The 22,886-nt window shown below is 48.2% G+C and overlaps 10 protein-coding genes across 10 annotated transcripts; 5 read left to right on the forward strand and 5 right to left on the reverse strand.

Annotated features, from left to right (window-relative positions):
• Positions 1-127: 127 nt before the first annotated feature.
• N7447_011147 (uncharacterized protein) lies at positions 128-1,277 on the reverse strand (the record flags this gene model as incomplete). Its single annotated transcript, XM_057235409.1, has 3 exons — positions 128-527; positions 586-1,172; positions 1,221-1,277. The coding sequence occupies 3 exons, from the start codon at positions 1,275-1,277 to the stop codon at positions 128-130; spliced, it is 1,044 nt and encodes a 347-aa protein (XP_057080727.1).
• Positions 1,278-2,110: 833 nt separating this feature from the next.
• Positions 2,111-3,691, reverse strand: N7447_011148 (histidine phosphatase family protein; the record flags this gene model as incomplete). The annotated part of the gene is made up of 1 exon (XM_057235410.1): positions 2,111-3,691. One exon carries the CDS (start codon positions 3,689-3,691, stop codon positions 2,111-2,113), a length of 1,581 nt encoding a protein of 526 aa, XP_057080728.1.
• A 2,163-nt stretch (positions 3,692-5,854) lies between these two features.
• On the forward strand, positions 5,855-6,538 carry N7447_011149 (uncharacterized protein; the record flags this gene model as incomplete). Its single annotated transcript, XM_057235411.1, has 2 exons — positions 5,855-6,291; positions 6,367-6,538. 2 exons carry the CDS (start codon positions 5,855-5,857, stop codon positions 6,536-6,538), a joined length of 609 nt encoding a protein of 202 aa, XP_057080729.1.
• Positions 6,539-7,136: 598 nt separating this feature from the next.
• N7447_011150 (DnaJ domain protein) lies at positions 7,137-8,840 on the reverse strand (the record flags this gene model as incomplete). The annotated part of the gene is made up of 5 exons (XM_057235412.1): positions 7,137-7,313; positions 7,367-8,418; positions 8,478-8,571; positions 8,634-8,677; positions 8,735-8,840. The coding sequence occupies 5 exons, from the start codon at positions 8,838-8,840 to the stop codon at positions 7,137-7,139; spliced, it is 1,473 nt and encodes a 490-aa protein (XP_057080730.1).
• A 402-nt stretch (positions 8,841-9,242) lies between these two features.
• erg9 (bifunctional farnesyl-diphosphate farnesyltransferase/squalene synthase) lies at positions 9,243-10,894 on the forward strand (the record flags this gene model as incomplete). Its single annotated transcript, XM_057235413.1, has 2 exons — positions 9,243-9,310; positions 9,541-10,894. The coding sequence occupies 2 exons, from the start codon at positions 9,243-9,245 to the stop codon at positions 10,892-10,894; spliced, it is 1,422 nt and encodes a 473-aa protein (XP_057080731.1).
• Positions 10,895-11,532: 638 nt separating this feature from the next.
• Positions 11,533-12,133, forward strand: N7447_011152 (hemerythrin domain-containing protein; the record flags this gene model as incomplete). Its single annotated transcript, XM_057235414.1, has 2 exons — positions 11,533-11,643; positions 11,708-12,133. The coding sequence occupies 2 exons, from the start codon at positions 11,533-11,535 to the stop codon at positions 12,131-12,133; spliced, it is 537 nt and encodes a 178-aa protein (XP_057080732.1).
• A 1,319-nt stretch (positions 12,134-13,452) lies between these two features.
• N7447_011153 (A4/G1 family peptidase) lies at positions 13,453-14,265 on the forward strand (the record flags this gene model as incomplete). Its single annotated transcript, XM_057235415.1, has 1 exon — positions 13,453-14,265. The coding sequence occupies one exon, from the start codon at positions 13,453-13,455 to the stop codon at positions 14,263-14,265; it is 813 nt and encodes a 270-aa protein (XP_057080733.1).
• A 1,130-nt stretch (positions 14,266-15,395) lies between these two features.
• Positions 15,396-19,037, forward strand: N7447_011154 (LipA and NB-ARC domain protein; the record flags this gene model as incomplete). The annotated part of the gene is made up of 6 exons (XM_057235416.1): positions 15,396-15,497; positions 15,872-16,057; positions 16,125-16,383; positions 16,439-16,630; positions 16,695-16,895; positions 17,245-19,037. 6 exons carry the CDS (start codon positions 15,396-15,398, stop codon positions 19,035-19,037), a joined length of 2,733 nt encoding a protein of 910 aa, XP_057080734.1.
• A 177-nt stretch (positions 19,038-19,214) lies between these two features.
• On the reverse strand, positions 19,215-20,432 carry N7447_011155 (TauD/TfdA dioxygenase family protein; the record flags this gene model as incomplete). Its single annotated transcript, XM_057235417.1, has 3 exons — positions 19,215-19,644; positions 19,701-20,280; positions 20,330-20,432. 3 exons carry the CDS (start codon positions 20,430-20,432, stop codon positions 19,215-19,217), a joined length of 1,113 nt encoding a protein of 370 aa, XP_057080735.1.
• Positions 20,433-20,876: 444 nt separating this feature from the next.
• Positions 20,877-22,567, reverse strand: N7447_011156 (proline permease PrnB; the record flags this gene model as incomplete). The annotated part of the gene is made up of 2 exons (XM_057235418.1): positions 20,877-22,327; positions 22,384-22,567. 2 exons carry the CDS (start codon positions 22,565-22,567, stop codon positions 20,877-20,879), a joined length of 1,635 nt encoding a protein of 544 aa, XP_057080736.1.
• Between the last annotated feature and the right edge of the window lie 319 nt (positions 22,568-22,886).

Consider the following 22,886-nt stretch of genomic DNA (forward strand, 5'->3'; position numbering starts at 1 on the left):
CTCATGTCTTCATTCGTCTTGAAACCGAACCGGAATTCACTATGGTTACTCTCACAGTCTGCAGCCTGGAAAATGCAACTATCATTATATCATGATCAACGTCAACATGGTTCAGCCCAGTCCCAAATCATGGAAATGGACACTGTCCCATCCGCTGCCGACGAAGAGTCTCCTTGAAACCCTCTAATTCCTTGTACCCCTTTCCCTCAAAATACGTCGGTCCCAGATCATGGGTGTAATAACCTTGTGGGTAATACTTGTCGCCGTCATCACCAGGCAAAGGTTGTCCGAGTGCCCACTTGAACCATGCCATAGGGCCCCAGCGGTTCCAAATCGTAGGCTGCACATAGAACGGAGCTCCGTCGTACACCAGCACCCAGTTGCGGCCGTGTTTGTTGGGTTTATCGGTGAACACGTCCAAGCGCATGAAGTTCGGGCGTGGAAGTGATAGGTATCGCAAGTATAGTTTGCGGAGCTTGAATATTAAGGCGAGTATGACGCTGAAGACTGTTGGGGGTTCTTCCATCCTAGAAGACAATATCCATTAGACTCTCTGTGTGGTGGTCGACATGGTAAGAGACATACATCATCGCGGTTCGCAACCGATCTCCCATCAGATATGACACAAAGTATCCACCCAACGGCTTCAAGAATCTGGGCAAATTATACACCAGCACGTCGATCGTCTTTTCCGCAATCTCCTTGTTGCGAGGGTGTGGCTTCATGTGCTGGACTTCGTACTGCTCGCTCCATGCACCGATCTCCTCCAACCAGTGAATCCCATCTTGGAAGCCAGTTTTTCCAGAGGGTAAAGCTTCATAACTAATCCCCAGCGCATCGCCGAGACTCTTCCAGTATGTCCCGACCGCGCACTGTTCCATTTCAGTCATCTCGCGCCACTCGAATTGTTTCACGAACCGGATTGGCTCGAGGGCGAACAGGCTAAGTGTGTATAACATATCGGCTTCGAGGATCTTGCCGCTAGCGCGGTATCCCTTGTGTAGGAAGTTGGTTCGGGCTATTGCTGTCTGCGCTCGCTCGGAACGTGGGTCGAAGGCCATGAATTCGCCGATCAGTGTGCCCGTGTCGGCATATCGCTTGAATGAGGTTGTAGAGTCTGATAACTGAGACGTATTCAGGAGGAGGGTAGATATCGTTGGAATGCCATATGTCTGTCCCATGTTAGTTTCAAGTCATATGCTTGGAAGAGCTTTGCATACACGGAAGAGGGCAAACTGCAGTGACTTGAGCACAATAAATGGAAACTCAGTTTGCATGATTGTCTTTTGAATTGCCCAGGCATCTTGATCGGTCATGCTACGCATAGCCAGTCTTGTTCCATAGTAACTATATTTCTTGTGTATGGTCTGCCGACGTTGGAAACGTAGCGAAGATACCAAGGCTAGATATGTTGCTAGCCCTAGTAGCACACATAGTATCTGCTGATTCAGCGAGGCTTGTAACAAGGAGCGAACTAGGGGGGCATCCTTGATACTAGGTATAAGAAGTGATGCCATCTCTTTAGTAAGGCGATGGGAATAATCCTGTATAGATTTGAGAAGACCTTTGTATGGAAATAGTATCTACTGGAATCCAGTCATGTTGATCTTATATTCATTATTCTATACACACATAGCCTCCGTGGCGATGAATATCTCTCAAATGAAGCGCAATACTGTCGGTCTCATGTTAAAACGAGCGGACCGAGGGCGATCTTGCGGGGAAATCCCACAGAAAGGCATAACTTTGTGCACATGTGTGTAGAGCATGGGATATGGTGCTAAATACCACATAAATCAAACATCTATGAGGTATGTTCGACTATGCAAGAGATCAAAAGACTGAAGTGGTGTGATCCAGTATACCGAGGTTTCCAATCAACTCCGAATCATTCGACCCCTCTATACCCGGAGGTTGGAGATTTAAGATCCAATCGGATCGATCTCAATCAGCCTGATCGACAATATACTCGGTATCTTTGTCGGATGAATTGGAACCGACATCGTACGACTTATACATCCCCTTTGTCCCAATCTTTAAATCTTAGCTAACAGAGTTTATGTACATTAGTCTGTATCGCTAAGATGAGAGACCGGTGTATCTTGGACTATCAAGGCTTTCTCGGCTGTCCATTGCCAACTTGGCTGGTAATGTTGTAGTCGCCAAAGCAAGCTTCTTGGTACATGGCCTCCTTGTTGAGATCGGGAATAGCGCTAAGGAATTTTTTGACCTTGCAGAATCCATTCACTGAGCCATCACAGGCCTTGAGACCATCCAGAGGTACGGGCGCATTGTTCAACACAAATCGGATGTAATCAGTAGTGTGAGACTTCGATGACAGATCCGGGTTCTTGTACTTCTGTACTTGGAGATGCTTGAACGAGACATCCTTGGGACAGGTCCAAATCTCAGAGTACAGACGAGCGCCAAAGGGGGTCATCTGGTTGATGTTGAAGTTGCGGCGCGGGGCGTGCGCAACCGAGACAGGCAGGCCATGAGGACCGTACTTGAAATAATCCAGACCCAAAGCAGCCAGTACAGACACGATGACATCGTCATGCGACATGTCCATGTACAGTGGCTGATCGAGCGGGAAAGACTTGGTGTTGTCATCATACGTGTAGTTGATGCTGCTGTCACTGCTCATGATGAGCTTGGACTGTAGGCGTGCTGCCAGTTCCTGAACATACCCAATTCCTTGGGCGCGGCCACTGGGGGAGCCAAACCCGAAACTACCGTAAAATTGGAGATCGACATAGTACTCATAGTCGCGCCACTCCTGCTCAGTGAAGAGCGCACAGAAAGACGACCGACCCAGACTGGCATACTCATAGGGGCACATATTGAACATCGCCATAATGTCAGCATCGTCGAGTTCCAGACCCTTGGGCAGGTGTGCAGCAAGGCGCTTCCGGACAGTTTTGGCAAGAGACGAAGCGAATATAGGGGCCGCGTTGTCACCTGGCTCCAAGCCATTGGAGCAGGCACTGGTTGACGATAGGGTGTTGTTGAAATCTGTGACCTCGGGAATGATGGTCAGATTATACTCCGAGTATGAGCTATTGGCTCCTGTGTTTCCAAAGAAGCCACCCAGCCACCAGCGAGCACTCTCCAAAATCCGGGGGTATGAGGTCGAGCGGAAAGTCGGCTTTGGACGTGCGGTGCCATTTGGATATACATTCAACGATGCATTCCAGACCGCATCGCCACTTCCTGCATGATAGAGCAATCGGCCGTACTGGCTCCAGAATTGCGCGCCAGAACTGGCTTCGGTGGCGGCACCAGTAGGGAGCAGAGTGTTTGAACCAAGCATGTACTCCCAATCATTCAAGAAATCCAGAGCTCCAGACCCGATCTTCTTGTGTGGATGTTTCTCGGAGTAGTTGGCCAGTTTTTGGGCGAAGTTCTCCAAGCCTTCCCCATCAAGCAACCATTGTGTCGGATACCGCTGGGCATGACGGTGTAGCACATGCACCTGCGACAGTTCGCACTCCAATGGAAAACCTTTGGACACATTGAAATCCGAAGCATCGACATAAGGGCTGAGGTTGGCCCAGCTTGTTTTCATATCAAATCCCGACGGATATGAGAGACCAGTGGGACCAGCTTCGGCCGAAGAGGTGCTTGAGACCATTGCAGCAGTGCTGCCCACAACGGCCAACAGGGCGATGGTAGATTGTAGAGACGCCATACTGATGTTTATTGTCCACTAGATGAATCCTGGAAGGAAAAAAACAGGTGGAATTGCCGACTTTATGTACATGTTATGGCTGTGAGGGGGGAAAGGGGACGACCAAATCTCTTTCCTAGTATGGAAATGTTCTATACACTCATTTCCGCCGGCTACCGTTTAAATCCGGCACGATGTGACCTCGAACTTATTAAAGATATGATGTTATATCCGAGATAAGCTCTTGAGCGGTGATCCCCGAAGCTCCGAAGCCCCCGGAGATATCACAGCCAAGGCTGGGGGAAAGGCTTAGTTGTGGTCACGTTTGATGATGCCTGAACTCTAAGGCTACTATATGTCAGCACACTCTGTAACTACTGTGTTTGTACTGTGTAATATAGTCCAATTGATGGAAAAGTCTCTGTATTGCTGTATCGGCTTTCCTGACAATTTAGTTAACGTATTTCACAAGCCAGCTGCGCACACAAGCGAGCTGCGCAGCCCAAAACACATAGTAAAAGCGATAAATTACAACTTGATATTTCAACAACGGTTGTTTATATAAACTTTCTTTGTAGCCTAATGCTTTTTTATATGATATCTAGCCATTTGTTAGAGGTTAAAGAAATTTTATAATATTATGATTCCGGTATATATATTTCTAGTTTTTCGCAACGTAATTTTCGGTAATTTTCGAAATCATGATAACATAGCCTTCTATTCTCTTCGAAATTAATATATGAAGCTAATGAGTCTTATCGATGGCTATCGACAAATAAGGAGCTAAAATAAAAACATCGTTGTTGAGATATAAACGCAGAATATATCGTATTTACTATGTGTTTTGGGCTGCGCAGCTCGCTTGTGTGCGCAGCTGGCATGTGAAATACGTTATTTAGTTAACGTATTTCACATGCGAGTGGTCCACACAAGCCAGTGGTCCACGCCAAAACACATAGTAAAAGCGATAAATTACAACATGTTAGTGCAACAACGGTTTTGTATATAAACTGGCTCTTGCAGCCTAATGCTGCTTATATGATATCTAGTTACTTTATATATTTTGAGGGAATTTAATAGGCTGGTAATTGAGATATATATATTTGTAGAATCCAGCGGCGTAATTTTTAATACCACAACAATGGAAGTATTCAATTCGTTTAAGATTGATATATTATATTAAAAATGCTTATCAATCATTATCGGCAAGTTATGAAGCTAGATAAAAACGTTAGTTGTTGAAATATAAGTGACAACTATATCGCTTTTACTATGTGTTTTTGCGTGGACCACTCGCTTGTGTGGACCACTCGCATGTGAAATACGTTAGTTATACTATCCTCATTACATAAGAAATATTACTGCATATTTAGGATTAATAAATCCCCGGTATGCCGGTCTTCATACTCCGAGTAGTGTCGAGGTCTACCCAGAGCCAATACAGAAATACAGAGCATTGAATATTGATTGGACTGTAACAATAAGGAATACGCCGACAAAGACTTCACTACTTTGTTCTTCTATTTCTTCTTGTTCTCTCCCAGTTATCTTCTTCAGTGTTAGCTAATCCTACTTGCAATACGATTGGATCCGCTTCTTATTCCCAGATATTAACACGAAGTACAAACCCCTATAAGCCGTATCACTGGGACAGAAGTGGGAGAAATAGGCGGAGATTGACAAGGTTGACCAGGGAGGGCCAAAAAAGGGCCAACAGGCTGTGCTCATCAAATAGGCTTTCGATTCGTATAAACCTTGTGATGCATCAAAGAGAAAGGCGAAAGGGGGAAAACACATCACATCTCGGCACATGACAACCTTCTGCCAACTTCTTGCGCTTGGAGATTAAAAACTTCAACCCTACATGATACCCCGAAACACCCACTCGCTTACGTTGTACCAATTCGGGTCAGTGTAGACGCCATGTCGATGTGGCTGCCCGTATCCGACACGAGTCTTTGAAGTCCACACTTCTTGGCATTGATCTGCATATCAACTGGCCTAGTTCCAAATAAGGCTCATGGCTGTATAGTTTCCCATTACGAGCTCATGAGCCGCATGTGAAAGAAATAAATGACAAGGCATTCCCTTGAGGAAGTTTCGATCGGTTTCTGTTTCCTGATTTTCATCTTGTACCTGCACAGACTTCCGAAGTAGCGATATACTAGCTATATTGGCTTCACTATGTTGGCCCTTAGTATTGTCTTGTATGCCCTATTGGGCACCTCCCTAGTCTTTGCCATCGTTGAGCTGGGTCTCTCGGCTTTCATTGCTGCCGCATATTCTGGCGCGCAAGAAATCACGACTTGGAGCGCATATTCGGGCTATTCATACAGTGAAGTCAATGTGAAACCACCGGCTATCCTCGTCTTCCTTGTCTTCTCTTCGGTGTGGACTATCCTGGTGACAGTGGCCGCCCTAGTGCTGCCCTGGTACTATACGCGCAAGGGCTTTGTGAGCGCAAAGCTCAACACCGTCCTCGCCGCTACCTTCGTGGCCGTTTACTTCATCACTATGGTATTCTGGCTGGCCTGCTTTGCTGACCTTGCCAGTCTCCTTGGTGGCGGTACTAGTACAAACCCATACTACAATGCTGTGCTTGCCTTTGGCGTTCTCCTTTGGTAAGTTCGTCGGATAGTCTCCAGTCCATATACACGCAGTACAAGAAACCGACCTGACGCACAACTTATATCTAGGCTACTCTTTGTTGCCCTCGTCGTATTCACCATTCTTGCCATGTGTGGTGTCTTGGTGTCTGACTGGGCTGGGTATCAGTCACTCAGGAAGGAGGACGGAGTTGGTGCACAACGGACTACTGCTGGCCCTGCGCACGAAGTGCCGATGAGTACGAGTTCTGTAGCCTCATGAAAGGTGTGATCTTGCGATGCTAAGGGTCTTCATGAACAGCCGAACAGCCAATCGCCTAGCCCTTCTCTCACCTACACCTACGGTGTGAAACCGAGCACCCCACAGTTGCACATGAGATCAGCCCAGTATAATCATCGCAGTTTGGTTTTGGTCTCTCGCCGTGGCGTTGGTCGTGTTCTTCGCACGGGGGTAGTTATAGCTTTCATCGGCGACGGATTACATCTGCGTGTTGTCTCCATTCGTATACTACTTATAGTACTAATAATATATGTCAATATTTGTTTCCATGTGATTATTAAGAGCATCTATGTCCATACAATCCGTATCAAACCACCGCCGTGCCATTCCAACTAATCAAAGAGCAGTGGAAGTATATAGTCCAAATCTATCGCTCGAACAAATTGCGCGCACGTCGCAACTCGCAACCGTCCAGTCGCTGTAAAAAGCAGAATTGTCAAGCCCGAGAAAAAGGTGAGAAGGTAAAAAGCAAACCCAACATGTATGTCCAGGATATAATGAATCGGCTATCGAGAAAAACAAGGTACGAGATCGAACTCAACCAAAAAAAGAAGGAAAAATGAGATGGATAATGAGAAAATCAAACAGTGGTCTCTTCCACAGGCTCTTTTCCGCCGTGAGTCTCCTGGTGGTCATGCTTGGACTTCTTCTTCTTCTTGTCCTTGTCCTTTTCATCCTTGCCCTTTTTGCTCATGGCCTCGGCCATAAGCTGCTCGAAGGCCATGTAATCGCCTTCTTCTTCGGGGTCGCGTGCGGCCTAAAAGCTAGTGGTTAGCATGATACTAATAGATGGAAAAGTCCCTTAGATACCTTCGCATAAATGTTGCCGGCAATCACCAGCGCATGCGCACGCTCAACACGTTTCTCAAGTCGGGTGCGCTTGTCATTCAGGATCTGGTCACAGACATCACGCAAGACGCTCTGGATCTCGAACTTGCTGCCGCGCCACGCCGCAGCGAGAATCTTGCCAGTGACTCTCTTCTCGTATTCAGCCTTCTTCTCGTCAGTCCAGTCCTCGCCACCGCGTTCCTCCATCTTAGCCATCTCCTCCATAGTCATCTGCGCATCAATGGCCGTGGAGATGGTTGTCCATGTCTCCTTCGCAAGGGTACCCTTGTCCTTCAAGCGAGAGAAGAAGCCAGAGATACCTAGGAATTTCTGTGACTTGAGGAAGGAAGTACCCTTCTGAACGTAGGTTTGACCCACAGCGTGGAGAATTTCCAGACCGAAAGATTCCATCTTCAGGTTCTCGACCTCAAGTCGGATCTTTTCCTCGAAAGCATGTGACACATCCTTGCCCTTGTCTGTCTCAGTCCAAACGCTCAAACGATCAATCAGCTTGTTTGCCAGTGTGTTGACACGGTCTTCGCGAGCCTTTCTGCGTTCATCCTCGAAGGCAGTAAGGCGTTCCTGTTGCTCCTTGGACAGACCCTTCTTCTTCTCTTTCTTGCGCAGCTCCTTCTCTTCCTGAGACAGACCGGCTGCCTCCATGCGAGCTTCTTCTTCAGATTTGTCCATAAGAGCTTGCTGGCCGAAGTTTCGTCGAGGTGTGCTGGCTCCAGAGCTCTGTTCGAAGGTTGGCTTCTCGGAGGGGCCAGCAGCAGCAGCTGCTGCTGCAGGTGCGGCTCCTGTCGTGAGGTCGTGGGTTTCGTAAGCAGCAGCAGGGTCGCCACCTGTAGCCTTCACCTCCTCGTCGTGGATGTTGAGTTTTTCTTCCGCCGACTGAGCCAGTTCTTCCTCCTCCATTTCCTGCATCGTGATGTCCATGGTCGCGGTGAGGTCCTTCATAAGGGAAATTTCGCCGATGAGATCAACAAAGGCCTCGCCACCGAAGATCATGCTGAAGAATTCGGACGGGTCCTCTGTATAAGACAAATCAGAAATGTCGTGCTGGACATTAGCACGCATGTGATGAACGTACCGAAACCACCACCAGGCACTGACTCCTCCTTTCCAAATTTATCATATCGCTTTCGGAGATCTTCATTGCTCAGGACTTGGTATGCTTCACCGATCTATAGTAGCAGAATGTCAGTCTCGCGTAATATGCATCATGCCTAGGGTTGCGCAATCATACCGCCTGGAAGCGTTCGTGTGCGGTTTCATCTCCGGGGTTCTTGTCTATGGTAATGGATTAGAAAAATTGGCAAAGAAACACAAAGTTCAAGGTGGTCATACCTGGGTGGGTAACAATAGCTAGCTTCCGGTAGGCCTTCTTGATCTCCAGTTCGGTGGCCGTAGGTGGCACACCCAGGGCGTCGTAGTAGGCAGTATCGGCAACCATCGCAGTGACCGAGCCTTACTTGAGAATAGAACGGTGTCAAGGGAAGATATGAGTTTAACAGAGTCAAAGGTCTGAAGAAAACAAAAAACAGTAACCCTGTGTTTAGGCAGAACCTCAAGATATTTTCGGAAGTTGGCGCTGATATCATGTGGGGTTGTATGCATGGTTTGTTCCGGTCACGTGCAAGCTAACTCTGCATTTAATCTGCTCTGGCCTTTTCCCCTTTTCCCTCCCCCATCCGCAGGTCCCCCAGGTTTTGTTGTTTTTTTCTATTTATTCTTGGCTTCAATTCCTTTTCTTCCGGATTCTGCCTCAATTTTACTTCACTTTTTGAAGATTGCGCTACTGTGCACCTGAATACTTCCTTGAACATCCCCCGGCTTACGCGCCTCCCCGCCCACCATGGGTCTCATCGGCAATGCTCTATACTACTCCTTTCACCCCATGCAGCTGAGGTCAATTGTCCAATGGTATGTCCTGAAACTCGCAAATGTCACCTCGGTCCATTTTTACGCCTTTATTTTTTATGATGAGATACCATTAGTTATCCCTGTCTGAACTATAACTGTTGAGAAAAAACAACTCTGAAGAAATTCTGGCCACCCCGCTCTGCGGGATCATTTAGACTCGACCTTTTCCCCTTTGAAATGGACACATTGTCCCATTATTACATGCGAAGCTAATCACCTACGTCGCATAGGAAAGTCTGGCACAATCCGCCCCACGAGCGTAACGAGAAGAACGAGACCGAGAATCAGAAGACCTGCTTCAAGTTTTTGGACAAAACCAGTCGCAGCTTTAGTGCCGTGATCAAGGAATTGCACCCGGAGCTGTTGATCCCTATCTGCGTTTTCTACTTGGTTCTTCGTGGGCTGGATACCATCGAGGATGACACTTCCATTCCCTTGGCCACGAAGGAACCGCTCCTCCGGAACTTCAAGGATATCCTGACACAAGATGGCTGGACTTTCACTGGGAATCGACCGGAGGAGAAGGACCGTGAGCTGCTGGTTCAGTTCAACCACATCATCACTGAGTTCATGAATATGAAGCCTGAATACCAAGCTATCATCAAGGACATCACCGACAAGATGGGCAATGGCATGGCTGACTATGCCGTGAAGGCAGAGAATGACGATGCCAGTGTGAAGACGAAGGAGGAGTATGATCTTTACTGCTACTATGTCGCTGGATTGGTTGGCGAGGGCCTCACCCGCCTCTTTGTCGAGGCCGGGTTCGGTAACCCAGCTCTGTTGAAGCGCCCCAAGTTGCATAAGTCAATGGGTCTTTTCCTCCAGAAGACCAACATCATCCGTGATATCCGGGAGGACTTTGATGATAATCGACGATTCTGGCCCCAGGAAATTTGGTCCAAGCATGTCGACAACTTTGAGGATCTCTTCAAGCCAGAGCACCTCGACGCAGCCCTCAACTGCAACTCTGAGATGGTCTTGAACGCCCTGGAGCACGCTGAGGAGTGCCTGTTCTACCTGGCCGGTTTGCGAGAGCAGAGTGTTTTCAACTTCTGTGCAATCCCCCAGTCGATGGCCATCGCCACAATGGAGTTGTGTTTCCGCAACCCCGACATCTTCAAGCGCAACATTAAGATCACCAAGGGAGATGCATGTGAACTGATGCACAAGTCTACCCAGAACTTGTCGGTCCTGTGCGACACCTTCCGCTTGTACACCCGCAAAATCCACAAGAAGAATACCCCCAAGGATCCCAACTTCCTCAAGATCAGCATTGTCTGCGGACAGATCGAGAAGTTCATTGAGACCATCTTCCCGACGCAATCTGCCGAGGTTGCCAACCGCAAGGTTTCTGGTGAACTCACTGCGGCTGAGCTACAGAGGAAGAAAGAAGACGACGAGAACAAGAATGACGTCTACTTCATGATGGCTCTCATGGGCATCATCGTTGTCATCATCGCTAGTGTCATGATCTTCGCCGCCTGGATGATGGGCGCCCGGTTCGACCTTGCCATCAAGGAACTCACGTCTGGCAACTTCCGGCCGCCAGCCAGGAAGGAGCTTGAACACCCGGAGCTCTGATTGTTTTATTATTCTCACATCCACGGCGTTACGACCTTTTACTGTCTAATATTTTCGATTCCCCCTCCCGGCGGCATATTGTCTTACTATTTTCTCGCCCGGCCCCGGTGCCCCCGATGTGTATTGATAATAACATAACTTTTTTTCTTTTCTGTGCACACACTTGCTAACCTTTCCATTTCCCATCCAACTTTCTAGCACGGATGTCAAATTGCGATCCGACCCATTGATGGTCGAGGTCGCGCCGAAGAAGTGCTTATATCGAAATGGAGATTTAACTATTTCCCTAGCCAGTGAGTACTAGATTTTTGTCCAACGGTTCGCCCGAGGTGGCAAACATCCATTGAAGATCTGGAATATTCTCGTATATGTAAAAATTTGTATGTCTCCATAGGAAATGAAATCAACCTCGATCCTTGTGGACTTTTCCTAAAAATAGACCTCGAGAAACTCCGAATCAGAAGTCTCTGCTTTCACATCAACCCCAGATTGTTCTAACTTACTACGCTACTCAAGTCCATATCTTTTATTTTTCGGCAATAAATTCTTCCAACTGCCGCCCCATGCGTTTTCGCTTTTCTCCGCCATTACTCTTGGCCATCCCTCGGTCAGCTTTTCTTCCTCGAAATCTCCATGCAATGGGTTCCAAAAAGATGGCCTCTTCTTCTGGGGACTTGGGCGACACTCAGCCATTGTCCGCGAGTGATTTCCGAGTTTATAACAGCTTGTCGGAGCGAATGGAAGGGTTTGTGAGCTTATTATCGCCCTATGGAGATTAATCTTTTTATTTGCATTCCACTAACTCTCATGCAGCATAGCCATTTCCGTTTAACGTGGAATCAGCTTTGGGAGGCTTGTGAAAGCTCTGGGAAACGGGCACTCTCCGCCCGCCAGATGATTATGATGGGCCTTCAATTTTGCTCGCAATTGGATTTTCATCACTCTATTGAAGAGCAACATATCTTCCCCGTATTAGCGAAAAGGATGCCCGAGTTTCGAAAGGAGCTCGAGCTATTGGGTCAGCACAGACAGATTCATGCGGGACTTGAGAAACTCGAGAAGTATCTTGAGCAGTGTCGGTCCGGCGAGGAAGATTTGAGCCGCGAAGAGGTGAAGCGGTTAATGGAAGGGTTTGGCAAGGTTCTGTGGACACATTTAGACCAAGAAGTGCAAACTCTTGGAGCGGCCAATATGCGCAAGTTCTGGTCTCTTGCCGAGATGCGCCGGCTCCCTATGTGACTTCATGCTGAAAAACGTAGGCGAGGATTTGCAGTTGAAGGGAGGTTTTTGACGATTTTCAGACACATATCCATCCTTTTATCCTTTTTTTGTATCTGTGTCTGTTTGAATTGATTTGAACCTTCTTATTTCCTATTTACTCTTGACAAGGAAGCTATGTTTTGTTTCCAGGGTATCTGATTCCTTCATCAATATCCATCGCACGCGACAAGGATGAGCTCACAACATATCAAGAGAACGCAACAGTTAAAAGAGAGATATCCCTTACTGAAGCTAAACTTCAACTGTCCGACTATGCAATATTGGTCGTCCCCCATTTCCCACAGATCAGCACGCGAGAGTTGTACAATTTGATCTACCACTACACAAGAATAGTTGGCTTCAAGTCAAGCGACTGCTAATATGGTGTATATTGTACTGTTTCCGGATGCTTGACCACGGCTGTCTCAGGAATGCGAACACGTTGTCATCCCTTGCTTGGTATGCATACTAACCGCACGCAGGTGACATTACAAGTACGCTCCCACGAGTTGTGCTGTGGAACTCTCTCCTTCTCCGGTTTTCGCTTTGTTCTATCATCTATGACGTCTCCCACAAGGACTCACAGTTCGCAGATCGGTAGATGAGAATGCCAGGACGAACAGTAGAAAATGGTCACGAAAGACCCCACAGATGTGGAATAATCCCCCAACCCAGGAATATCGACACCTGCAAACAAAATCTACACTATTAAAATGAGGTGCATATAACTTCAAGTTGGTGAATCTCATGGCTTGCAAGATATCGGGATCTGGCGATCTTCGTCTGTTCCGTCGCGGCTCCGCTGTCAGACGTTTCTGTCTCCAGGAATGTGTCTGTCACAGAAACCCGCAAGATCGGCTGAGCTACTCATTTGATCTAGGTCTAACATCATGACGACAACAGGAATTCAACCCTAACCTGAGCCATGGGCAAACACCAGGGAAAGAGAAGATCAACACAACTGCAATTGTAATCGCAGTTCATAAAAGTGTTAATCAACGCTATTTGCAGGGAATGACCTGCTTTTCTTCCCTTTCCATATCTCCACTCTAGTGGGTCCCTAACTGTCTCTCTCATCTTGTGCCTGGGGTCATCGGTACTACGCCACGAGCTCCGTTTCCCCATGCGGATTTGGTGTGATATCGTGCCGCATGCAAAAATTACATGAGATATAGAATATAAGCACCATCAAGGCCGTGCGTGCCTAAAGGACACTAGGCTCCTTAGATCATATCTCCACCTCCTTACTATCTATACCGTTCCATGATCTGCTCAGACTCACCACTGTCCGCGCCAATATGAAGTTCACGACCACTACAATCCTGACTACCGCTATACTAGCAGGCAGCTCACTTGCTGCCCCTCGCAGCGGCCTGGGTGACCGCCTGCAGGCCCGTGGCGCTCTATCACGCCAGTCACTACCTGCTGAAAAGAAGGGCGTTCTGCTCAAGCAAACAACCCAGGGAGCCAAAGTCCAATATAGCAAGAACTGGGCTGGGGTGGTGCGCGAGAAGCCACCCCCCAGTGCCACTTACACCGCTGTGTCTGCAACGTTCACTGTCCCCGAGCCGACGGCCACCGATAAGTCTGGCGATATGCAGGCTGTGTCCGCCTGGGTCGGTATTGATGGCGACACTTACACCAAAGCCATTCTGCAGACTGGCATCGATGCCTATATCCAGAATGGCAAACAGACATTTGACGCCTGGTACGAGTGGTATCCTTTGAGTGCGGAGAACTTTGACATAGAATTGTCTGCAGGCGATGTTGTGGTTGCGAAAGTCCAGTCATATTCGCCTAGCAAGGGTGTTGCCATCATCGAGAATAAGTCGAGCGGCCAGAGTGTGACCAAGACTCTATCTGCACCGTCGGCCTCCGCTACTCTCGCTGGTCAAAATGTCGAATGGATAGTGGAGGACTTCAACTCCGGTAACAGCATGGTTCCCTTGGCCAACTTCGGCAAGATCGACTTTGCTGGTGCCCAGGCTGAGGCCGGTGGTGCCAAGTATGGTGTCAAAAACGTTGCCGTTCTGGATATCCAGCAGAATGGCAATGTGAAGGCCCACGTTAAACTCCTAAGTGACACCGAGTTCTCTGTTACTTATCAGTAACTTGATATGTATATGCATGCAGGTATTTTGATTTGGGAGTTGATAAGTTTGATGTTTTGTACAATGGGTGATATTTATCATGTATGTCAAATCGAGACAAGGGGGGGGGGTATATCAATAAACTGGGTGGTATGCTTCTTTGAGTCCAAGTTACTGAAATTTATGAAGAGAAAAAAACCTACTACAGCTACCCTCTTTAGAGTCATCGCGTTACTTGCCTAAATCACTTTTCATGAGCGCTCACTGTACAGGGGTCGATATATTGTTTTCAATATGTAGTAGTTCCTTCAGTTTTAACAAAATTCGCTCTCGTTCTTCAGCCACGTTTCGAAATCTAGTAGGCCTTGATGTCATACCAACCTTGTAGGAATATTTTAGAGCTTTGGTACCGTGATTATAGCTGTGAATCAGGCCCATGGCTGGATGGCATCTTGCGAATGTTTATGATTTTTCGTGATCAGAACTTCTCACGCATGACGAACTATGCCTTGAGAAGCTCGGGGGTTCCACATCTAGTGGGACTACGCTGTTCATCCCAAGATGAAGGTCCCCCTCTACCCTCAGATATGTGGCGCTCCGGCGCATCTCTGATGGCTAGAGATGAAGCGTCTGTATGTGCCCTAGAAAGCTCGCGGAGGACACCGGGTGAAGAACTCGTCCAAGCAAGCCAGACATCTAGGTTACCGCGGAATGCGCCTAGACACTACTACCTGACATGACAGCGCACAACGGTTGTGGAAATATGGGTTTGTAGTTATGAAGATACTCCAACAAAGGATGGGTTGGATTTTAATTACGGTACTTTGATCTGTTCTTTTCCCACCCTAGCCTGGATATACTGGAAGGGAAAAGATGCGAATGCGAAAAATGTGCCCAACAATGCAGTGTCGATCACCTCGGCCCAACAATATTCAAGAACATGAAACATGCTTTATGTCCAAAAAGTATCGCACTTCGAGATTTCGGACGATCTAGCAGCATTTGAGCATCCACTTTTCCTAGGCAACTCGGATATAAAAGTCGGGGATTTCCAAATTAGGAACCTCGGATGAGAGAACATATCGCTATAAATCCCACCTCAGAGATTCCTGACGACTAGTCAATGTATCTAAAATCAGAGGTTCTTCACCATGACAGCCTTTGATCAGCCTCTTGAAGTCCTTGTTATCGGCGCGGGTATTGCTGGTCTCTCGGCAGCTATTGCCCTCGGAAAGCAGGGGCATCATGTGGTTGTATGTCCCCACAAATAACTAGCAAGCTTAGTACACCTCCAATTTCTCACTTTGTTTAGATTTTGGAAAAGTCGGCTTTTTTGAAGGAGGCTGGTGCTGCAGTCCATTTGCCGCCGAATTGCACTGCCTTGCTACGCTGGATGGGCATTGATCCGGTTGATTTCGGAGGCACATTGCTTCATGAGGTCAGATTTGTCTCTTGAGAAGAAAAGTGGCTTAAATTGATACTTTTGTTTTGCTTTCTCCAGATACACCGATATGGATTTGATGGCCAGTTGATGTACAAGAGAGAGTTTGCCGATACTCGTCATCATTGGCAAGCAGTAGGCGAATGAAGCGGATCTAGCCAGGACAAGGTTCTAATTCTAACACAGGAGTGGTACCTCGTGCATCGAGTTGAGCTACACAATCACCTTAAGCAACGTGCCCTTGAAACTGCAACGCTGCATACACGGTGTAAAGTCACCGAAGTCAATCTGGAAGGGGCTTGCCCGTCGGTCACTCTTGCTGATGGTCGCACTTTCCAAGCTGATCTACTCATTGGTGCCGATGGACTGCATGTATGAATATCAGATTATTAATACCAGTGTCTGCCCGACTCTCGTCTCTGTTCTGACTGTTTTATAGTCCCAAATTCGCCAGAGTATCGCCCCGGGCTCTCCCTCCCCATACCCCGTGGGCAAGTCATGCTTTCGCTGGCTACTCCCCACAGATCAATTGAGGCAAGACGCAAGCACTGTGGATTTTGTGCGAGACACCGGCGTGTTTATTGAGTGGGCATCTGATGATCGGCGGCTCGTGGCTTACCCTTGCTCTGATAGCAAAATTCTCAATCTTTGTGCTTTTGTCCCATTGCATGAAGTTCAGGCCGATGGTCAAAGCGACAGTAAGATATTCTTGAGGTTTAGCCTAGAAAGACACTGACATATTGATATTGATAGGCTGGCAGGCGGCTGGAGACAAGGCTACGATTGTTAAGGCTTTTTCCAAGTTTTCACCTGGTGTTCAGCAAATCATCGCAAGCGCGGATAGAAACCTCAAAGTATGGGATTTGTACGATATGGAGGCACTTCCGACCTGGACTCGAGACCATGCTGCTCTTCTAGGGGACGCCGCACATCCGTTCCAGCCATGTAAGCAAATGAATAGCTTTAAATGGACACACTGAGTACACTACATACACTGACAATTCGATAGACATGGGACAGGGAGCAGCTATGGCAATTGAAGATGCCATCAGCATTGCCACCTTGCTTCCTTATGGTAGCACACCGCACGATATCCCCATGCGACTCGAAATGTACCAGAAAGCTCGTCGGCCGCGGGTCGACCTTGTCCTCCACTATACTCGGATCAATGGAAGGGATGAAAAGGATGTAGCTGGCGATAGAATATCAGGTACGTTTGGTGTTATGGCCTTGGAATATATGGAATATATATCAGCTGACAAAAATAGCTGCGGAAATGGTGAAAATCATGAACATTTGTTTCTCACACAACGAGATTGAGCATTCTACAAAATTGCTGGAAAATCAATAGATTCATGATGGAGATGAATGCGAATAAACCGTACCTGTCTCGTGTCTGTTCAAATTGTTCGATATAGAAATTCAGGCATAAACTCAGGCACCAATATAACTCTGCCTCAGGCTGCAACAGAGCTTGGGCCAATCACCCTTGGCTGCACCCCTTTAAAAAGAAAAGATGGACTCTTCGAGGATCATGTAGAAAATGTCTGGATATTTAGACCCAAATTATTCTCCAGATTCATTTCGCGTCAGGCGTAAGCCCGTGTCAAATCCGAACTTGCGAGCGACGGCGCATGCCGATCAAACGGCCTATGCTGTCAGTACCCCGTCTCTTGTGCCACCCCCATTATCACAGCCCCCATCCTATACGGACCTTTATGGACCGCCCCCTAGGCCTGTAAGTCCGGGTTCACTGCCCCGACCAAGGACAGCGGGGCCAACTTCATCTCCGACTCCTCCGCCGACGCCTGTTCAAAAGGCATACAGTGAAGCTCGGCATTTCCTCACTGGTCTAATCAATCGTCCGACGGAATCAAACAAACATGTCACCATTTTGCGACACTCCCATGGGCTTGTGTTCTACCGTGGACCCACTACATCGGTCGCTATATCAATCTTCTCTGATGTCCCCTTACCACCGGAACACACCTTGTGGTTGCAGAGCAAAGGTTGGACCGGGAAGACCGGGATGCAATTCAAGTCACTCCTTCGTCTCCGAGATAGCTGGCTAGATGTGACCCCGGGTATGCCATTGAGGGCCGATCAGGTTATCCCGGATGATGAACGAGCTTGGCAACGCGATATCAAGAAATTTCTTAAGAAGGCTCCGTCTCGTCCGCGTGATACACATCAGCTACGTGAGACTGCCGTTGTGCGGATTCCAGCCGAAGCAGGTGATGGTTATTTTCAGCTAGTACTCTGCCAAGGACTCAAGAAGAAGGTGCTTGGCAATAGCCCCGTGTTCCGTGTACTCTCTACATCTACTGCCCCTAGCTCTATTCGTGGCGCGAGCTTGAGCACGCTGCCACTGGAGGTTGGGGCGATGGTTTTGAGCCTTTATGCCCACACTGCAGCGCGAACTGTGGCAGGTCCAGCTGCTGTAGCCATTCAATCCAAAGCGGCTCCGTTCCAAGCCAAAGCTGCTGCACTTCGTCCATCGTGGGTGACCAAGACTGTGGCACAAAAGGCTTACGCAACTAGTGGCATCGAGAACCGCGTGGGCGGTATCATAAATGGCCCTAAAGGTCCTATTGGGCGATCCCAGATAAATCCAGCAGCGCCAGAAATCGCTGGAACCAGCCCGGTCTCTATCGATGTCGGTCCACAGCCACCGTTTCCTATGACATTCAAAGCTCGCTGTCAAACCGATCAAATCTCCTACCCCAACAACTCTGATGATACACCGAAGTTGAACTTAATTAGAATGCCAGACTGGGTGACTGAGCAGTTGAGGGGCTACTTCTTTGGCTGGGCTCGATTTGATACTGGGTCGAGCAAAGGCCCCCCGGTTGATGAATGGTACCCAGCTATCTTGTCTGTGCGGGCATTGGATCCCCTCCAAGCGGCGAGAGTAAATCTGGCTCAGATATCGAAACGCGTGGTCGCAATTCGCCTCCTCGAGGATGTCCCTCTTCAAACAAGCAAGGTCGAGATTCGTGTTTTGGGATATCTCCGCGCTGAAATCCCACCACCGACTGGGACCACGAGCAAAGATCTCGCTGACGCGCAAGCGGCAGCTGTAGAGGCGGCTCTGCTCGCTGATGTATACGACGCATCTGTTGTGCAGGATACTCTGGCTCATCCCGCGTGGGCCGTAAAATACCCGGCGGTCTCGGACCCCCAACAGAACTCGAGTTGGATTGATCGCACGGTCGAGGGATATACCAATATCATCACACGTGGACAGAAGTTGGTAGAACAAGTTCCGCTACACCTGATTGGAGTTAGGTCTGTCACCGATGAGATCAGAGAGAGCCATATTGCTGTAAATGGGTTTTATATTGTCCGATAACCCTTGTCAATACGCTCATAGACCTTGTTGTAGACGCAAAACGGAGTTTAATATGTACAACATTCGATATAATAATATGCCATTACTGATTACAGTCTAAATCCAAAGTTGAAATGCCTCCCATGGCCCGATATTTACAAACACACATGATACTCGTTAAATCAAAACTAAACGCACTCATGCCCCAACCGGAGGCTCTGAAGCGGCCAAGTTACATTGACGGAACAATCGGACCTCGTCAGGTTTGAACGCACCAACCACGGAATGCAGCACGCCGCGGTTGTTGAATAACACCAAGTCATCATCCTCCCAGTCATGCGGATATACATACTGAGGGCTGATGGCCGGCCGCTGCAACTTATAGACAATATCCCGCACGCGGGCCAAGTCGTCGATCGTGGTTCCATCGGCGCAATGAATACGGCGAATGGCGGAGGGATGGATCTGTAGAGCCAATTTGCCCGTCACTGGGTTTTTCCAGGTCATCGGGAAGACCATGATTTTGCTAGGGTCGATAGGTGGTAAATCTGAGTCGGGCAACTCGAGGCCTTCTGAGTGGATACCGAGCCCAGTGGAACGGGAACGGGCCTGGCTCATCCAGATGTAACTGCTCGTGGTTAGCTTAGTTGAGCAAAACCAGGAGCATATCAATGGAAGACTTACGGGTGAGGGGCATATTCTATTTTGCTCGTCTTCGCAAACTCCTTATCCTCCGGTGAAAGAAGTTGAAACATCCGCTCGCCGCTCACAAACGCCGTTGTGCCAAGTGGTACATCCATTGTTTCTCCGGTTCCATCATCATACAATAATGTCTGCCGGCGGCCTTTAGGCACACTCACAGCCATGAGCGTTGTCACTTGGGGCGGGTATAGGTCGTAAAGTGCAGCATCGATGTGCCAGCGATAAAACCGCGTGAATTCATAGTCCTTCTCGTCCGGGATGTGATCCTGGTGGAATGTCCGGTGGTGTGGGTGTCGCAATGTGATATCTTTAAGACCCTCGTACGAATCAACATGTCCATTTCCAATCACCTGCACTTGTGGCTGGTGAGGGACAGTCTTGAGATCAGGATGGAGAATGCTTCGCTTCGCATCGATGGTATTGCCATGTCCGTAGTTGTCGGAGGCTGGATCAAAGCGCTTGGTCAGTTCATACTGGGCTTTAGGTGATAGCCCTTTCTGGTGCTTGAACACCACGACATGGTGCTTGTAGAGGGCTTTCCGAATAGTCGCAAACTGCTCCTCTATATGATCATCAACTTGTGCTCGTGTAGTTGGAGGTAATCCACGAACCAGTTAAATTTTCCAAATCAGCACCTCGAATCTCAGCACCGAAATCAATGCTAGATCCCGAAGGAGGCTGAAGCGGATGGACAGTAATGGGTAGCACGGCCATAGTTTCGGATTCTTCGAATTTTCGGGTTCACAGCTCAAAATAAAATGTTCACAGGATGTTCGACAAGACAGTCTTTAAACCTCTGGGCCGATACTAAGTGCCTCAGTTCTCCAGAGCAGATTGTAGACGGTCAACGGCGTATACCGAGTACGAAAGAGAATAGGTGGGACGACGGGAATAATGAAGAGGCTGTCACTGGCTATTCACTGGCTATTTCCACAATGGAATCGGTTGATAAGACACTCTCCGAGTTCCGGAGTAATAAGATGTTGAATAATTGGAAGTTATTAGTTGTTATTGGATGTTACAGGATGATGTTGGACATTAGAATGGTGATAAGGCGGGTGAGTGGCAGCAACATACCCGCTCTGATGTGGATGCGTCATGACATTGACAAACATTATAAACACTTCAAACACTGTCAAACAATGGCTTCATCCTCTATCACCAGAACTTCCACCATGGCCCCCGTGGTTTCGGTGGTTGCTCAGCAGCAATAATCTCATCCAGACCAGTGTGCATATCAACTTCCTCCGGGCGCCATGCCCATGGATCACTCCAATACATTACCCGGTGTCCGAAGTAAAGAATCAAAAAAGCGGGAATACCGATGTATGCGGTGAAAAAATTGCTCACAGACCATTCCGATGGGAAGAATACTGTGAACCCATTGATGAGCAACATGAGACTGGCACCTGCGAGGCCAAAGTAAACACCATATGGCTGTATCTTTGATCGATACGGCTGTTCGATGCCCTGTGCTTTGACGGCTTTGCGGAAACGGAAAAACACCACGGAACAGCAGATCCATGATATGAAGCCAGAAGTGTTGGTGAAGTTGACAAACCAGTTGAATACAACTGAACTGGAGCTGCCAACGGCAAGGTAGGCCAATGCCGAGAAGCATGCCGAAGCCGACACGGCCCAGTATGGGACACCCCATCGGTTACATGTTTTGAACACATGTGGCGCGTTGCCTGACATAGCCAAGGAATAGAGCGACCGCGAAGACATGTACAGGAAGGAATTTCCTGCAGACCAGGCAGATGTCAAGACGGCAGCGTTCACGATGTGGTCCAAGACGGGGATGCCGGCGTTTTTGATGCCGATCACGAATGGAGATGAGCTTACCGTGCCATCACCCTCGGTCAGGCGACTGGCATTGGATGGGCAAATAACACCGATGGCTAGCACACCAAAGATGTAAAAGAAAACCAAACGATAAATGTATCTCCGGGCTGCCCGAGGTACATTCCGTCGAGGGGACTCCATCTCACCTCCACTGATCACAATCAGCTCTGGGGCGAAGATGAACGCAATGGCGCTAGATACTGTGCATTTCAGCAAGGCCACAAAGCGGCCCGGATCTCCAGTCACGAGATACTCGTTGAATGAGCCCGGATTCTTCCAATAATGAAAGCCCAGTCGCTGGCGGTTAGGCCCACCACCCCAGAAGAGGATGAAAGACACCATCAACAAGCCGATCAGAGTGATGATCTTCACCCCGGCGAACCAGAACTCCGACTCGCCGTATACCCGCACGGGCATAAAGTTGAGCGCAACAATGACGATCATCATGATGGTGATCCACACAGCGATATTGATCGATCCACTCTTGTCCCAGTATCCAATAACCAGTCCAGCAGCTGTGATTTCGTACGGCACTAAAATTCCGAGCGAGTACCAGTATAGATATCCCATGGCGAAACCCATACTCCGCGACACGTATCGGAATCCATGATAACTCATCGTTCCACCATGTACCGGCAGATAGGCCCCAACCTCGGCGATGGCCGTGACCAAGCCATAAACCATGGCCGAGATGAAGATATAACCCAGAAGAAGTGACCCGGGGCCTCCAATGAACAGGCCTTGACCGGAACCCACGAAAAGCCCTGACTTGCATGATTAATTCTTCCCTTTTCTTATGTCGCAAAAATTGTAGGCTTACCAGTTCCGATCGTGCCTCCGAGAGCCATTAGCTGAACATGGCGATTCTTGAGACCACGTTTAGTGGTGGTTGTATAACGATCATCGAGCAGATCGGCTTCAACCAAATTTCTAAGCTTTTTGCCCTTTTCGTTGATCGGATGTGGATCCATAGCGTATTGGGCGTGTTGAATCTCTATCGCCATCTTGTGCGACAACGAAAGAGGAAAATGCTGGATAAAAATGAAACGATCGACAGGATTATGTGCTAGATTTAAATGTTTTTTTTCCAAGAGCTGTCTCATCTAATCGTACAGAGACCCTCAGCCATGTGATACTAGATTGCTATATTTCTGGTCAATGACTGGCCAGTAAAGGGGTCCGTGGCCGCTGGTAGTTGGGGCGGGACAGATGTACAATCCTGGGGTAAGCCACTAATTCTAGCCGAAGAGATAAGATCACATTGTGCGACGTATAGGAACTGATTCTGATAATCATTAGACACCTTATATCCTGAATACTCTC

Source organism: Penicillium robsamsonii (assembly GCF_028829455.1).
Source record: "Penicillium robsamsonii strain IBT 29466 chromosome Unknown utg000008l_segment0_segment0, whole genome shotgun sequence".
Classification (NCBI taxonomy): Eukaryota; Fungi; Ascomycota; class Eurotiomycetes; order Eurotiales; family Aspergillaceae; genus Penicillium; species Penicillium robsamsonii.